This window comes from Periplaneta americana, chromosome 6 (assembly GCF_040183065.1).
Source record: "Periplaneta americana isolate PAMFEO1 chromosome 6, P.americana_PAMFEO1_priV1, whole genome shotgun sequence".
NCBI lineage: Eukaryota > Metazoa > Arthropoda > Insecta > Blattodea > Blattidae > Periplaneta > Periplaneta americana.
Window position 1 is genome coordinate 153676182 of NC_091122.1, and position 18882 is coordinate 153695063.

Genomic DNA, 18882 nt, shown 5'->3' on the forward strand with positions numbered 1-18882 from the left:
ACACTTGTTTTCAAAATACATTTCATAAAAAAGATTCATATTTTCTGTTGACAAACGATGGCATTTATCAGATAAAACATTATTGTATGACGAGAAAAAGCATTCACAGTTTGCATTTGCACATGGCACATAGAAACAAAAGATGCATTCAGCTGGCTGACAGTGGTTAAAATACGACTCTTGCTACATATGAACAAACCAAAGCCAGATATGACATCAGGAATGTGTTCAGACCAGATATTTCAATGAAAATAGATTCAATGCTATCGAGTATGCAGACTATAGATGCCGACCTTATTATGTTACGATTATGGATTCTACTTACTACAAAAAGTTAAAAAAATTGAACATTCACACACATTATTAACCAACTGCTTAAAAATCATGTGTTTTTCGTAAAAACATGCGAAATTCGTGGCATGATATATATTTCGTGGGTTCAAACCAGGCATAAAAGGATTGAAGGATGCAATTAGATGTTGAGAAATATTTTTCTAAAAACTGCAAAATGTCAGAAACATGGACATTACGACGAAGTGAAGAGAAGTGAATAGAAGCATTTGAAATGTGGATATGGAGAAGAATGGAGCATGTGAAGAAAGAATGATGCTGAAACTGATCAGAAAGAGAAAAAGGAATTGGTTGGGTCACTGGCTGAGAAAAAACTATCTACTGAAAGATGCACTGGAAGGTGGTGAACGGGAGAAGAATTCGGGACAGAAGAAGATATCAGATGATAGGTGACAATAAGATATAGGCCTATGCAGAGACAAAGAGGAAGGCAGAAAATAGGAAAGATTGGAGAAAGCTGGGTTTGCAGTGAAAGACCTGCCCTTGGGCAGAACACTACGAATGAATGAATAGGCATTATTTTCCCCTGTTATCCTATAATTGGGGATAATAAATTTCTTCCATTTCAAAAGTGAAATAAAAATCCACATGGATTTAAAAAAAGGTTTTACTTGTCTTGTCCATATATGGGGGCTGGAAACTAATAATGAGAAAGAATGTTCTCAGTCATCTCTTAAAGTAAACAAATTCCAAAGTGAAGGCATACCTTAACTTCAGCAAGGTCCTGATCAGTGATCTGTAACTTCTCTTTGTAACTCTGGAGCTCTCCTGAAAGATCCTTCACAGTATTTGCTGACTTGGCTGCAGTGTCTTTCAGTCCATTCAATTCTTCCTTGAGGACCAGCATCTTCTGTTCAGTGTCAGTACGAGCTTTTTCACTGCGCTTCAATTGACCCATAAGTTTCTCCACATCTAATAGGCCTCCTTTATACAACACAAATCCTGGAAGGCAATCTACCTTATGTTAATATTATTGACCAAAATCTACAATTTCAGTATTTATTTTGCAACTAACAGTGACAAAGAATCAGTTAAGTGCTCAGTGTTACCAACCAACTGAAAAACACGCACACGCACACACACAGATATGCATTCCTATACTTCTGTCTCTCCAGCTTAAACCATATCCATCTTTCTTTAGAAATAATCAGGGTTTAAGCCACAGTCGGATTTGTCGCATTTTGCTACTTGACTTCTAAAAATGCAACAAACTTTGAATGTAAATGTGCAAAAATGCGACGACGACATTGTACTTCAAAAACAAAGATGGTAATAGAGAAAATGATATCAGAGATGTGTTTGAACTAATCTGAATTTAAATGAAATGCTGCATCAATGTTGGATCTCCGACGTATTGTCAACCCACTTGAGGTCAAATAAATCCATGGCGCTACAGCCCATGAAGGGCCAAGACCGACCAGCCGGCTGCTGGCCTCACGTCCACATGACGAAGCAGAGGTGGACGATCATCCAACCAGAATGGAGATGTCGTGTGGTTAGCACGACGATCCCCCCCCCCCCAGCCATTATAGCTGGTTTGCGAAACCAGATTTTCGCAACCTATCATAGCTCCCCAAGTGCGTCACGATGCTGGGTGGGCACCGGTCCCATACACTGGCCGAAATTTCATGACAAAATTTCTTCCCTCATGGGGATTCGAACCAGCGCGCATTCCTTAACGCGAGTCCTAGGCAGGATGCCTTAGACCACAATGCAACGGCACAGGACACCCACTTGAGGTATGTAGATTAAAAAAAAAAAGAGAATATTTGAGCCGGGGTCTGGTAGAGTTATTCAGTAGCTCAGTCGGTAGAGCACTGGCGTGCTCAGCCAAAGGTCCCGGGCTCGAAGCCCTTCAAATTACGCAAGTCAGCTTTACAGGGAGCTCTACCTGAAAGCCAGATTTGTACATATACTATTGTTCATCTGTAGTTTACAGAAGTAACTGATTTTTGTCTTCAATGTGTAATTATTCAACCTTTCCTATAATTAAAATTTAAAAATAATTTGGCAATCATCTTAGCATGTATTTCCATGAAAGAGTTGGAGGTTAAAAAAATGCCATTTCTGTCAAAGACGGTATTCTATTGTAAAAAAGGGGCAAATTATTATTTCTGTGTATATAACTAGGTTGATACGTTTATTGTTCTGTGCATGGTTCATTGTGCAATATTATGCAATACTACTTGTTGCACAAATGATTGCCAATTTCCAGAGAGGTTTTGGAGTTGCGTCTTGCGATACGATCCATCTCCGTGCAATGTATATGCTTTAGTTCGCGTATTGGCCGCCGGCAATCATTCATGCAACGAGTAACACAGTGGGAATTCGGTATAATTTAGAACAAAATATATTCATTTATAAACGTGTGAACACAGGGTATTCTTATAGATAAGAAGCATACAACACATAGGCCCAATCGCTTTTTTAACAGAGAAAAAAATTCAGGCTAGGGTACCAAATAGAAAATTTTTCTCGAAAATATTTGCAACAATTAGCACAACAAGCAATCTTTTCAATAGGACTGACATTTTTGTTTAAGAGTAGATGGTGAACACTTCGATTATCTGATGTAATGATGAATATCATTCGATTTTTTTCTAAGAAGTACTGTAATTAAAGCAAGTGCATCAGCAAGTCATCAAAACAGTAACTGGTATTTGAGAGGAACATAGCTTTGTCAAAACCAAAACACAGCCAGATATATAATCATATTATTAATGATCTCTATTATTACATCCACAAATTTAAGAAATTTACCTTCAGGGATTGATGGTTTGTCTTTTGGAGGATCTCCAGTATCTTTTCTGGCTCGTTTAGATGGTGGGGAACCTCCTGCTGAAAACACTGGCAGTAATCTTTTATTGCCTGAAAAAAGGAAAAATGCATAAAAATAATTTTAGAACCGTTACACATTACAAAATGACTTTAAAATTACGTTAACTCGTATTCAAATGACAAAATGTAGGTTTAAATTCATGTACTTTTGAATTAATGTTACAGTTTGCTTTATGTTTCTGCTTCAATTCTCAGTCCCTCTTCATTATTCTTTTCCTTCATGTATTGGTTTATCATCTCCTCCCGACCTCAATGCAATTTATGAAATTCTAACAATGCAAAATCTAGAACCTGTTCTGAGGATACCACTGGAAACACATAAAAGCACTTGTAGGGATAAAGAACATACGAAATGGTGGAGGTCAGGCAAAAGCCTTAGACACACTAAGTCCTTTATAGTATGGACAGCTACTGTAAATCTGTAGTAAGGAATTATTACACTGCATTGTTTTTCATGGCTGTACAGGTCTAGGGAATATCGTGTCAGCGAATTACTGTCCTCTCCCCACCAGCCGTAAATATGTGCCTCAACCGCTGTCTTGTTGCTTTCGCTTATCCCACCCGCAACTGACTGTAAATATCTGCCTCGACAGCTGTTTATAATCGACCAATTAGTATTAAAATCATTAGCTATTGAAACCATATGTATAAGATATCCAAAATCTGAATGGCTTCATATTTACATATTTATACAGATGAATCTGTTTGATAAACACAGTAATGCTGGAGCAGGAATCTACAGTGACTTTTTAGCTTTTACATATCTCTTGGAACACTGTCCACTCATTATGATGGTAAATTAGAAGCAATAAACAGCTTTTTCATCACATACATGAATTTAACAAAGTGGTTATACTTAGTGATTGTGAATCTGGACTCCAAGCACTAACATCAAGTCCGCCAGAAAACAGACAAGTAAGAGAAATTCTTTCTGTTTTTAAAATGCTACAAGGACTTCGTAAAGAGAGAGTTTTTCAACAGATACCCTCTCACTGTGGAATAGTAGATAATGAGAAGGCTGACTTCCTGGCCAAAAAAGGAACAAACATCAGACAAACTCAAAATAATACAATCTCTTTTCATGCCTCAAAAGTCAGGATCAAATACACAGTCCAGTCCTTTTGTAAACAGGGATTCCTGAAGAAAAGAGAAGGCAAACCTTGGAACATTCTGCTAGACAGTAATAACATACCAGATTTACCATGAAAAAAGCTGTCGCTATATTTCGCTTAACAACCGGACATGATTGTCTCACCTCTCATCTACATCGAATTAATATCTACCAGCATCCACAGTGCAACCTTTGTAGAAATCAAAACTCCATCATGGATAAAGAATATTTGCTACAATGCCCGGCAATAAAGAAAATAAATGTTGATTTATCATCGCAGCTCACCAAATACTATTGGAATGCCCACAGGAGAATGAAAGAAAATCCAAGATTCTTAGCATTGGTCGTCATCGTAACAACAATATATATATATATATATAAAATGCACTTTACACTTGAAAAAATAGCATTTTACTGATAAAGCGCTATAAAATAGCATTTTTTTTTCGTGATCTCGCAATTTGATAAGAAATTCGCATTTTAGGCACTTTCAATTCTGCTATAGTCCCGATGCTGTTATTTCCGGCGTGACTCCACCTCTTTGCTTACGTCTTAGAAAGTGAAGGCTCTATAAAGTCTAGGTAGGTAGTATCGTTCGCCATTTTTGTTCTTACGTTGCCGAGCTACCATACGAGGAATCTATTTGCCACACCGTTAAACATTATCATGTCGTAGCTCCTATGACAATAAATCAAACGCAATGTAATTCAGCAAATAATTGAGCGGCAAATAACGTCTTCGTGTGCTCTCTGCGAACGCCAACGAAAGAGCTAAAATGGCGGGCGATTATATTAAGTATTTATCGTGCCTTAAGAAATGAATCAGCGAATCACAAGACGCACACATTTAAATGTAGCCGACCTGCAACGCGATTGGCTGCCGGAAATTAGAGTGACGGGACTATAGAAAGTCATGTTAAATCACCTAACAGATGAAGAAAAATACATTCTACCCCACAATTTAAATATTCGCGTATTTCGCAAATGCGAAATTTTCAGGTCCTTATACTAAAAGCTAACAGTGACCTACCTCCTTTCAATGTAATCTAACAATGCAAAACTTGAATTCACAAGGAATGGAATATTCAAGTCAGAGCGAGCAGAAAGCAGCAATACACTCACCATATGCAAGGGCTGCTAATGCTTCCACTGCTGCTGGATCTACTTCTTTGTTCTTATCTTTTGTTGAATCTTTTAATTTTTCAGCATCTTTGTCTTCCTCTTTTGCCCTTGGTTTATCTGTGAGTTTTCTATAATGAAGGGAATCTCGTGTTACTACCTTCTGGACTAGTTTTCTGACCTACGGAAACAAATTGAAATACAATATATAAAATATATTAAAACAACACACAGACACTACATAAAGCCACATGAAAGTTTTTCATTCTTTGCTCACCTGTGCCCTGGAGAGGTTGAGACCTAGTGTATATAAAAGCTCTTCAATATCTTTGTCAAAGATGTAGCCACAATGTGACTGGTCAAAATATACAAATGCTAATAAAAGATGTGGATCTTCTGTATACAATTTAACTCTTTCTTTCTTCTTTTTGTCTTTATCTTTGTCTCTTTTTCTGTCTTTTTCATCTTTTTCCTTTTCTTTTTTGCTATCTTTTGAGTCTTCATCTTCCTGTAAATAAAACACACAAACAGAGTATTAAACATATATTGAAATATTTATAATCTATACTAGTGGTGATTTTGATTCCTCAGTTTCTTAGTCATCACCAATTAGTTATGGGATCCGAATGAGGAATTAGTTTACCTCTGAAGATTATATTGGTCTTACTGTAGCGTCTGCAGACACTTCTTAAATTTATTGTTTAAGTAGTGCCTACCAATTTAACCTTTCTGATAGTCTTATTTGTGTATAGTGTAATAATCATGAAGAAAATCTGAAACAGGCATTTACACTACTCCTCCAATTTAGCAGAATGCATTTGAGTCTAAAGAAAGCAAAAAACAGTACAATGTGGTCTTCTGTTGTCACGAGAATCCAAGCCCCCTGCATACCGGTAAGACATCATGTCACAAAACATTCGTGTCTCAGTATTTTTGACAAAGTAAATGTTATTCAACGCATAGAAAATGACGCAAATATTAAGGGTGTTGTGGAGAGTTTGAGGTAATATTTATTTATTTGTTTATTTAGGTCGATGATTGCTATTTTTGTATGGGCATAACAAAAAAAATATGAAAGACACTGTCTATCCAAACTTAAAACACCCAGATTTCAAAAACAATGTTGTTGTTTTCTAATGCCAGGCGTTTGACAATAAAGTCATTTGACCTCTTGCACTCCAATATTTTTCAAAGATATTATCATGGCCAGCCACTGAAGCACAGATTTTGAGGTGTTCCGAATCCATTTCTTGGTTTGAGTTGCACAATGGGCAGTTAGGGACTAATATATTCCAATTCTATGCAGGTGTTTGGCCAAACAATCATGGCCTGTTGCCAATCTAAATGCAGCTACAGACGATTTTCGTGGTAAATCGGAAATTAACTGTGGATTTTGATGCACAGAGTTCCATTTTTTCCCTTGAGATTGTGTTATCAAATTTTGTTTGTTGAAGTCTAAGTATGGAGATTTAATAAATCTTTTCACAGAGTAATACGTAGATTTAGTAACAGGTCTGTAAGTGGCAGTGCTGCACTTCTTTGCTAGAGCATCCGCATTCTCGTTTCCCAGGATTCCACAATGGGATGGTATCCATTGGAATACAATTCTTTTATTGAGTGATATTAATTGAGAGAGCATATTAGTTATTTCTGCTGTTTGAGATGAAGGTGTGTGTTTAGAGACTATTGATAGAATAGCTGCTTTGGAGTCTGACAATATAACTGCATTTTTAAATTTATTGATGTGGCATAGAAGATTCCTGAGACTTTCACTTATTGCAATGATTTCTCCATCAAAACTTGTTGTTCCATATCCAAGAGATCTATAAAGTGAGAAGAGACAGCATGTAACACCTGCACAGGCACCTTGTTCTCTGGAGATCAAGGATCCGTCAGTGTATAAATGAAGCCAGTTTTGTGGAGGGTACCTAATATTAATTGTCTCTAAAGACAATTGTTTTAGTATTTCAGTGTTTACTTCTGATTTTAGTATTTCTTCTGTTAAATTTAGATTATATTCTATATTTAATAGAGTTAAAGGGTTTGGTTTAATTTGTAGGTTTTCTTTTAAATTCGGGATATTGATTTTCTGTTTTAATTCTTGAACATACCTGCATCCTTGAGGTGGAAAGTAAGTGTATCCCAAAAATTATGATGCAATATAAACCTAGAGGACATCGTCGACCAGGAAGACCGTTAAGAAGACTGCTAGATGGGGCCGAAACAGGTCTACAGAGGCCTAATTCGTGAAGGATGATGATGATGATGATGATGATGATGATGATGAATTCTTGAACAATGGATATGAAACTTTTTTGAGTTTTCAATCTACAGAGAGGACTGTATGAATGCCAATTGTTTCCTGGTAATCTAACAAGTATTTCATATTGAAAAAAGTAAATGTTATTCAACGCATAGAAAATGACGCAAATATTAAGGGTGTTGTGAAGAGTTTGAGGTAATATTTATTTATTTGTTTATTTAGGTCGATGATTGCTATTTTTGTATGGGCATAACAAGAAAAGTATGAAAGACACTGCCTATCCAAACTTAAAACACCCAAACTTCAAAAACAATGTAGAAAATATGTTGTTGTTTTCTAATGCCAGGCATTTGACAATAAAGTCATTTGACCTCTTGCACTCCAATATTTTTCAAAGATATTATCATGGCCAGCCACTGAAGCACAGATGTTAAATGGCAAGTTGTAGCCGATTTAAGTGAACACCATATTTTAACGTTTTGGTGGCTACTTCATTCACACACAACCCCCAGAATGTCTGGAGGACCACACCTGCTGTTGGTCGACGGGTCCATTGGACCTAGCTGGGAGATCTTGTTGATCACCAGCTTTCCCTCCTTAAGCCACTGGAGGACGATTTTAGTGCCATAGCAGGTCAGCACTAGGAACAGAAAAGTAGAAAGAGGAGGAAGGAAAGGGAAATGAACCCCTAGGCCTCGAATGCTCTAATGCCATCGGGGTCGAAGAAAGTAAGAGTTCAGTCAGAGGACTGGATAGGAAAGGGTAAAGAGGGAATTAGGTGTAAAAAATATGTTAGTAGCTATGAAAAATTTAGGATGGAATATGAGCATTAAAATCCATTTCCTTCATAGCCATCTTGATTTCTAAGATAATATTTATTTGTTTATTTGCTCATTTATTTTGTTCGCTTGTTTACATATTTACTTACTTATGTATTTAGGTATTTATTTATTTGTTTGCTTGGCTTGCTTATTATTTATTTATTTATTTATTTATTCATTCATTCATTCATTCATTCATATAGGCTATTTGTTATTTACTTATTCATTCATTCATTCATTCATTCATTCATTCATTCATTCATTCATTCATTTGTTTATATATTATTTTATTTTATAGATTGATATATTCTAAGAAATGAAATTTATTTGTATTAACAGTGTATCAGATTCACTTTTTATAATGAATACCCATTCCCATATGATCAAATTATATATAATGCAACATTCATTCTGTAATAAACTTCACTCCCTGAATTACATGCTCCATACTCTAATCTAATATTAACAAACAGTGACTACTATTACCTCATCATCTTCTTCTTCCTCCTCCTCTTCTTCCTTATCTTCATTTTTTTCCTTCTCTTTTTCCTTATCATCAGTTTTACTTTTCGATTCATCTCGTTTGTCCTTGTCTTCTCTTTTATCATCTTTATCATCTTTTCTTCCATTCTTTTTGTCATCTCTTTTATCATCTTTCCTATCTTTCTTTTCTTTATCTTCTTTCTTATCACGTTCCTTCTTTCGATCCTAGATATAAGAAATGGAAGGAATTACTTTTAGCTTCAATTAATTCTAAAAAAAAATGTGAGGTTATCAAAACAATGGTACTGGTAATCAAATAATTGAAGTTCATATTTAGTCACAATTTGTTCTGAAAATTAATCCTAAATACCCCAAAAAAAACTTTCTTTTGTCAGAAATAGATTTTTGGGTATTCCATAATATCCTGGAACTTAACATTTCCAATGTTTTGGAACAAGATATAGGTTCCATTATTAGGGCAAATAGGTACGGCCATAACGGTTGCCTACTGTGTTGGACTTATTATGTATGGTTCAGTTGTTTGCCATAGTCAGACTAACATGCCCAATAGAGTAGGTGATCCTTCTGGTCATACCTATCTGCCTTGATGATGGAACCTGTATATACTGTAGTTCCGAAACATTGGAAATGTTAAGTTCTTAGACATTGTTAATACCCAAAAATCTATTTCTGATCACATTCATCATGAAAGCCTTTTCTCTGGGACTGAATAAAATTATGTATTACAAGAAAATATCTCTTACCATTATTACATTTGATTTAATTCAATAATAGTACATTATGCAACGAGCCTATAATGCTAGTAATTAAGACGCGAGTATGTTTATGAAACGAGCACAAGCGAGTTTCATAATTTTCATACGAGTGTCTTAATTACCATTATAGGCAAGTTTCATACGACTTTTTATGCTCGACCATATTTCTAACTTGAAATTATTCATAAGTATTCATGTTATTCTTATCTAACTGGGGAGCGGAATTGACCTTGTGCAATATCTCGTAAATTGTGAGATGTGCGCAGACGCGAAAGTATTGATTTTTTCCGAGAAACAAATGTCACTGACCTTGATATAATCTAGAGGGTAAAATAAACATTAATCTTGATATAACCTTGAAATTGATTTAGACACTGAAAAACGAGATGACAAATTGAATTTATTTGAATATTATTTACAATTAACGCTAATTATTATAGTAACAGAACATAACCTTCTGTAACAGTATTGGATTTCCAGCCTCCGTGACGTTTCACTAGTTGTCTTTCGATTGCATATCCGAGAATAATCGATACTTGCGCTTTCATATTGCTACAATGGTGTTTTCTGATTGGTGGAACACCTGAACTTTAATGAATAGGTGTACTTTAATGAGGTCCATTAAAGGGCTGCTACCAGGTGTATAATTACTACATTTCGGCATGGTCGAGCATAAAAAAAATTATTAAACCTATTATACGATGCGTTCAACTATTCCCTCCATAATGCACTGCCTGCTTGTAAGGATGATAAATCTTTCTCTTTCTTCTACTCTCACACTTGTAGAACTAGACTTGACTCAGCACTGACACGCGAAAATGAACCTAAATAACTACACTTGGCGTGTGGAGGGATTAGTTGTACACACTATAATATTTCTCATAGGACTTTAACCTACAGACTGCCATTATTACATAGAGGAACAAAAATATCTTAACAAAACAGAAGATTTACATTACACAGTATATCACCAAAGAGGGTAAAATCACAATGCCATGTACCGGTACTATAATAATAATAATAATAATAATAATAATAATAATAATATGGTATTAACAATAACGATTTCTCGCTTATTTACCACATCTCATCTTTATGTTGGGAGATGTTTTCTAAATAGTTCAATAATTTGTGAAAAAGTAGGCCTATATTCTCCTCCTGGACTTCTCGCACATTATGTTGGTAATTAGTAGATTAATATGATTCTGCCTGACAATAAGAAATTCAATGTTTTGACTAAACAGTTCACAATTCACGAGACCTAACCTAAAAATGTATTTTGTTCGTTCACGTGAAATGATTAGTACAAACTCCGAAAACCGAATGCCACTTTGAAATGTTGCTTAAGAATACTTACTTACGCCTAATAATTTTGCTATTCTAGTTATGTTATAAATGCTGTCTCCGTGCACATAATTCCTTCTTCATTATCTTCTTTCTTCAGTTCATTATACATATGAACTATAGATTCCTGAAGCGCACTCAGAATGGCACACGCTTTCTTTCTTGGAAGAGTCACTGTCGTGCTATTTCCTCTCTTTGACATTATTGTAATAAAAATCTAAACACGAAAAAAATTAATTAAAATGCGAAAAGGCATTTCTATCGATCACCCAAGTGCATACGTCACATCGTATATGTTATATTTATTTACACCTATCTGACTATAATCTTGAACCTATCTGACTATAATCTTGAATTGTAACAACAACACGCAACACATAAATTAACTATTACTTACAAATGGCTTTTAAGGTACCCAGAGGTTCATTGTCGCCCTCACATAAGCCCACCATCGGTCCCTATTCTGTACAAGATTAATCCAGTCTCTATCATCATATCCTACCTCCCTCAAATCCATTTTAATATTATCCTCCCATCTACGTCTCGGCCTCCACAAAGGTCTTTTACCCTCCGGTCTCCCAACTAACACTCTATATGCATTTCTGGATTTGCTCATACATGTTATATGCCCTGCCCATTTCAAACGTCTGGATTTAATGTTCCTAATTATGTCAGGTGAAGAAAACAATGTGTGCAGTTCTGCGTTGTGTAACTTTCTCCATTCTCCTGTAACTTCACCCCTCTTAGCCCCAAATATTTTCCTAAGAACCTTATTCTCAAACACCCTTAATCTCTGTTCCTCTCTCAAAGTGAGAGTCCAAGTTTCACAATCATACAGAACAACCAGTAACATAACAGTTTTATAAATTCTAACTTTCAGACTTTTTGACAGCAGACTAGATGACAAAAGCTTCTCAACCGAATAATAACACGCATTTCCCATATTTATTCTGCATTTAATTTCCTCCCAAGTGTCATTTATATTTGTTACTGTTGCTCCAAGATATTTGAATTTTTCAACCTCTTCGAAGGATATATCTCCATTTTTATGTTTCCATTTCGTACAATATTCTGGTCACGAGACATATACTTTGTCTTTTCGGGATTTACTTCCAAACCAATCACTTTACTTGCTTCAAGTAAAATTCCCATGTTTTCCCTAATTGCAGCAACTATTACGTATTAATATTAATACTGATATTAATTAATTATTAGTGTGTTCAAATTTCACTAGCTTCCAGTAATCGGCTACAAAATCTAGAACAATTTGAATTTTCAGATTTTGCACTACCGACAACTGCTGTCACTGTTGCCAACATAACTATCACTATCAGTTGTAGTATTTCTCAGTACCGAAATTCGAAACGAAGTTCGAATTTAACCTTCAAACTAGAAAATCAACATAATCCACTAGCATATGTAGTAATGAGGGAATAATGGTTAGGTTTCACTCTTAGGGTGTTAAGTAAGCTGATCTGAACTATAATCAGCTTATAGCTGGACACAAGTATTAAGAAGTAAGTATTATTGTGGCATAATATCATATAGATGGCAGGTGCTTTCATATGGATTCAATAATATTTAGAAATATATCTTTCATCTCAAAAATGAATCCCATAACTTCTTGAAGTAATAATAAAATTACAACAAAAAACACTATATTTCAATAAGTTCTATCCCCATTATCTCACCTTTTCATCTTCTTTAGCACGTTCTGGAGCATCATTTAGAGCACGATAAATTCTGAATCCAAAATCCCTCATCAACATTTCATTGAACAATTCAGCGAATAGAGAAACTTCAAATGAATGTTCCTGAAATAAAAGATTCCAATTCACTATTGCTAGTTTGCAAGAAAATTAACTTACAAACCATTAATAAAATATTATGTAAATAGTAACTATAATCTCAGAAAGAAAACCAGTAACCAAAAGCTATGTCCTCCTTGGTGGTCTAGTGGTTACCATGATGATAGGTCGATTGAAGGTTTGTGGGTTCAAATCCATAGTGTGTGAAAAAAATCTTAGTATGGCAACGTTCAGAAGGGAAACCAGCGATTCTATATTGTAGATTTACTGCACATATATAAACTACATATAAAAGCATGACAGAGTTCTGGCAATTACTAGTGGGCATTTCTCACGCAAGTTTACTACCTCATGTGAACAGATGTGTCACTCTTAAGGTTTATGAGACTGCAGAGATCTCTGATGGTCAAATTAAAAACCAGCATTTTTACAAAGGTTCTGAAGACTTCTAGCCTACATTGTCATTAAAATTTCTGAAAGACATGAAACAGAGTTAATAGTACAACGCATGGAGGGATGTACAAACAGCAGACTGACAAATACATAAGCTTACCCCCTCACTCACCACGTAATCTAACCAATAAAAGTACAAACAATATATTAACAAAATTGGTACCCACACATGTGAAGGTAAGAAAGAGGAGGAAAAGGTTAGTTTGTGCAAACTGGTTTGTGTATGAGCTATTCCATCTCAAATTGACCAAAATATAGAGAAAATTGACCTTACAATTTCTAAATATAATGAAACTTTTTTTGTACGTAGAGAACTGTGATACAATGCTTTGTGCAAAGTTTCAGGCATCAGAACTTCATAGTGTTTAAATTTAAAATATTTAAATTTATCGTATTTTCATAAAATTAGCAACTTTAAACTGTTGTAGCTCCGAAACCCTTTCACCCAATGATCAAAATCATGGTTTATTTTGATGCTGAGAAATTAAAGTTTATATTGACATATAAACAGATTTTCTTACTTTTTATGGAAATGGAGGAATTTAGATTTTTCCTCATTACGATGCCTTTGCCTAGGAAAAAATATTTTAAAAATATATAGTTATATTCCGCATTGAAAGTACAAATAAACACATATTTTTTACTGATGGCACGTTGATAAGAAAGTACTGAAAATATCAAATAAAGAAAATAAATAGTATGTGCGTGAACTAACCAGCTGACTGTGAAACGGGAGCTAGCCAAAACAAGCAAGGCCAGGAGACATAAACACGTGATGTGTCGTCTAGCAGTCATGGCTGTGCTAGCTTTATCACAGGTTTTTATAAACACAGGAGTAAAATAACGCCCAACGCTCGCTTATCTTCAGCTCTCGGCCAGTGTGTGGTGTACTGCGCCATTCAAGTCCATGTGTGTGAAAATAATCTATTTAATACCCTCGAAACTTATTGCCGTACCACTAAGTAAACAATGCAGAATCCCTCTTAATAATGCAAGGTTTTTTCTCAATATTTTTTTTTATATTTTTACAAATTGGCAAAAAGCCTAAAAGTAAGTAAAATCAAATTATCTGTCTCTCTGTGTACAATAAAAATAAGGATTACTTCTTAACATAACCTACCAAATGTCAGCTTCAAAATGAGCTCTCATTCAATGTTCTGCAGTAAATGGTTCCAGAGTTCTGAGCGCTGAAAGAGGCTTATTTTTATAAAATACGCTAAATTTGTCGCTCAACAATACGAAAACCGTTAGACTTTCGATAGTATATTTTTCAAAATGCACTGTCCTCAGCACCTTGTATAAATAGGGAAAAAATTAGAGTATAAAAAAAATGCAAGGTTTTTTACTGATCGATTTCATGTGGAATAGCCCGTATGTAAACAGCACTTTAATGTCAGACAAAGCTACAGCTACAATGTGGGGAAGCTAACTCCAATCACTGCCATGCCTGATAACAATACACCATGCAGGGAACTTAGCTTCAACGAAGCTTATTACATTAATTCATGCACATATTTATGTGACTTCCAATAAACATATCTTTTGAGCACTTTAAATTAAGACTCGTTAAAAAATAAAAACTTCCCTTGAATAACACTAATTTCGAATAAGTTCATGCTAAAAAGAAAACTTTCGCATTATTTCACGAGTTTAAACTTACGATATTTTGGTTTATTAGGGCTTCAAACATAATTTTTTTTTGCATTCATCAGCTGAAAAATTGTATTTTGCGAATCCACGGCTAGGAAAAACTAGGTATCTCTGACATCAGTGATTCATGGTCAGTTTTGAAAAGACCAATCTTTGGCTACAAAGGTAAGCAGCTTCCACCATATATAGTCCATACTACAGAACGTCCATATGATAAAACGTCCATAAGATCAAAATGTCCATATTGTCAAAATGTCCATACGGTGAAAATGTCCATGTACTAAATGTCCATATGACAGAAAGGCCATATGATAAAACGTCCGTTAGGTGAAAATGTCCATAGTGTCAAACGTCCATAATGTCCAACTTGAAAAGAAAATTCTGCTTGAATAGAACACAATAAATTTTATTCCATAACTCGTACAAATAAGTTATTAATCATCGGGAACCGGAGCCCCACTTTTAAGATTTAAGAGAATTTCTCCTTTTTCTTTGTACCTGTTGTAGTTTCTCATAATCCGGAGAATTAGTCTTTGATTCGTCAAATAAGTTTCATTCCTGGCTCTTTAATTTGTGTATGCTTCACTCTTGCTTGCAATATTTGTGTCCAAATTCCATTTTCTTTGCGCTTTAGGCACTGTATAAGTCGCCAAGTGGATGGATGTACAGCCATCATGCATTGAAGAAGATTGTGCCAGTCTTCTACCTCGTTGTTTGTGTGCTGCATGCCTTTCAGGCTTGGGAGGTTCATGTTCCTGTATCGCCAATATATTTTTGTCATATCTCTATTAAAGTCATGATGTTGGTACAGGTATCCACGAAAAGAAGAAGTGGCTTATCCTTCTGTTGTGGCACTAACTGAGGATTTCGTTCCGTCTTTAAAAAATTCAGTTCTGATTAGTTCTGCATTTGAAAATTTTTACATAGGTTACTATAACTACCACGAACAATGGATTTAGTGTACATTATAGAGCTATGGACATTATGACTCTGGACATCAGAGTGAAGTGGACATTATACTACTATGGACATTTTGACGCTGGATATCAGAGTGAAGTGGACATTACAGAACTATGGACATTTTGACTCTGGACATCAGAGTGAAGTGGACATTATACTACTATGGACATTTTAACACTGGATATCAGAGTGAAGTGGACATTATACTACTATGGACATTTTGACTCTGGACATCAGAGTGAAGTGGACATTATACTACTATGGACATTTTAACGCTGGATATCAGAGTGAAGTGGCAGAGTGAAGTGGACATTATACTACTATGGACATTTTAACGCTGGATATCAGAGTGAAGTGGACATTATACTACTATGGACATTTTGACTCTGGACATCAGAGTGAAGTGGACATTATACTACTATGGACATTTTAACGCTGGATATCAGAGTGAAGTGGCAGAGTGAGTGGACATTATACTACTATGGACATTTTAACGCTGAATATCAGAGTGAAGTGGACATTATAGAGCTATGGACATTATGACTCTGGACATCAGAGTGAAGTGGACATTATACTACTATGGACATTTTGACTCTGGACATCAGAGTGAAGTGAACATTATAGAACTATGGACATTTTGACTCTGGACGATTTAACATGGACATTTTCAATGTTGACATTATTCCATGAACATTTTGACGTATGGACATTATAATCCTGGACTTTATATCTGGTAACCAGGTAAGCATGACCACTTGAACACAAAGGATAACTGACTAAAAATGTATTCTGCAGAGATTTTAGGTTGTTCATTACACAGGCTCAGTAACAAGAAATAAGTGTAACAAAAAGTGTACTGAAAATTTAAATTCAGTGTATCATGTACCATTTTATTTGGCAAATCACAGGGAAGTGACCATCAATGACACAGAACAATATTTAAGGAACAGGATCTATGTACTAAAAAGAAAAGGGAAAACAGAACACATACCTTAGTGTCTTCTGGCCGATAATCTAAGAGGAGTGACAGAGACATGACAGTACAGTCAAATTTTCCGGATTTGGCTGTGCGTGAGGGATGGACAACAATATGAGGAGATTCTGGCAAAGCATACCGCTTTTCTCTGGCTATACGTTCTCGTTCATCTTGTTTCTTTTTCTCCTCTTCCTGCACAAAGAATATACCAAGTATAGCTATTTTACACACTACAGAAATGTCCAAAATGTTCCAAATTGATGGACATATATAAAAATGTTCATGATCAGAACATATACAGTATATAGATCACATTTTATACTGATGAATTTCAGTTTAACATGGCGACATTTACACTGCCTTTTATAACAATCAAGTCTCAATTACCACAGATTGTATTATTCACATTGTGTAACTGGGAGGGAAGCAAAAGGAAAAGATCACGGCCAACAGTATTTATATGCTTTGCAGCCACAATTCCTTTGATTTTGTTTTGGTTCCTTCTCTTTCTGCCTGTGAGAGCATATGCAACATTAGCTGCTTCGTCACTTTATAAATTACAAATCAAATTTCTTCCAGAAAAAGACGAGTAAGCAAAATGACTCCTTAAAACTCTTTTGGAAGGAATATTATATTCTTTTACGCGATTTATGAGGTATCTTGAGATGGATCATATGAAAATCGACCACTTTTACATTCTCTGAAAAAGATTCTACATGACATCAGGGAAGAAAAACTATCTGTTGGTTTTGATGAAAATGACATAATTTCTAAGCTTACTGCATTAGCAAACAGCATGGTAGAAGAAGAGATTGTAGATAAAAAGCATGAATGGTTCGGTAAAAGGAGTTTATGACCAAGAAAGCAAGCATGAGGAAGAGGTGGTAAGTGGCTTGGAATCTGTACAAGTGTAAGTGGTTTGTGTGACAGTACTTATACATGTACAAGGACTGTCCAAATATTTCAAGGGGCAACAGGAAAGTTTATTGACTGACAGTTATCAATTAAGAAAAAGTGGAGAGATGAAGAGAGATTATGTTGCCAAATTTATGTTTCTATTTTTTAAGCTGTAAATTTACTTTATTTGGAATCAGAAGGTGGAGAACAGTAGTCAGGGATAGAGGACAATGGGCATCAGTTGTGAAGAAAGCAATGGCCAAACTCTGAGGGCTGTATTCTAAAGAAGACGAAGAATTTAGTTTGTAGATAATTCTTTATTTATTGGCGTTAGTGTCTTTGTGTGATAGTGTGTGTGTGTGTGTGTGTGTGTGTGTGTGTGTGTGTGTGTGCGTGCGCGTGTGTCTAGCAATAAAAATCTTTAAAATAAATTCATAATAAGTTTTACTAGTTAATTAAGTTTAACCAGGAAGCACTGAACTAAATTAGCAAATTAAAAGTAAAACTTTACTCAAGTTTTGACAAAATAATCTATGTATTCTTTATTCCAAAAGCAAACATAAAACACCTTTTCTTACTTTTATATACTCCTTGTAAGAAGCATCCCAGAATAATCGATATTAATGTATTAATTTCACGAGTTGTAATACTCTTTCGCTTAACCACTTCTTTTCTTTACTAGCGATGTACATGCTGACAAACAACAAGTATGCATTCAAAAGTTACCTGTTATTGCTCTCTCAGTGAGAACCATAATATTGACACTGAACACAACAAATGTTATGTAACATGCATAACAAATTTCTGTAACATTTCATAATATTTATTTATATGCCACAACAGAGCAAATGCCCCGATTACAATAGCATTATACAAATTATGTTTTCTAGTTTAAATGTAAAGTAATACAACAAATATAAATTAATGCAAGAAACAAAAAGTATTACAAAAAAATACATATAATAATGTTAAATTTAAATATAACACAAAAAGAAAAATCAAAAGAAAGTAAAATTAAAATAAAACAAAAAGT

At 35.0% G+C, this 18882-nt stretch overlaps 1 protein-coding gene across 4 annotated transcripts in view; it reads right to left on the reverse strand.

Moving 5' to 3' along the window:
- The window catches only part of LOC138701945 (cell division cycle and apoptosis regulator protein 1-like), a 79563-nt gene that overhangs the window by 5167 nt on the left and 55514 nt on the right, over nucleotides 1-18882 (reverse strand). For 3 of the 4 annotated variants that reach the window (XM_069829323.1, XM_069829320.1, XM_069829324.1), the window contains 7 exons: nucleotides 16968-17144; nucleotides 12797-12919; nucleotides 8989-9210; nucleotides 5696-5926; nucleotides 5422-5599; nucleotides 3112-3219; nucleotides 1058-1305 (listed from right to left, as the gene is read on the reverse strand). In XM_069829323.1, the coding sequence (XP_069685424.1) occupies nucleotides 1058-1305; nucleotides 3112-3219; nucleotides 5422-5599; nucleotides 5696-5926; nucleotides 8989-9210; nucleotides 12797-12919; nucleotides 16968-17144 (1287 nt within the window). The remainder of the gene's footprint in view (nucleotides 1-1057; nucleotides 1306-3111; nucleotides 3220-5421; nucleotides 5600-5695; nucleotides 5927-8988; nucleotides 9211-12796; nucleotides 12920-16967; nucleotides 17145-18882) is intronic. The other variant, XM_069829321.1, reaches the window with a different exon arrangement.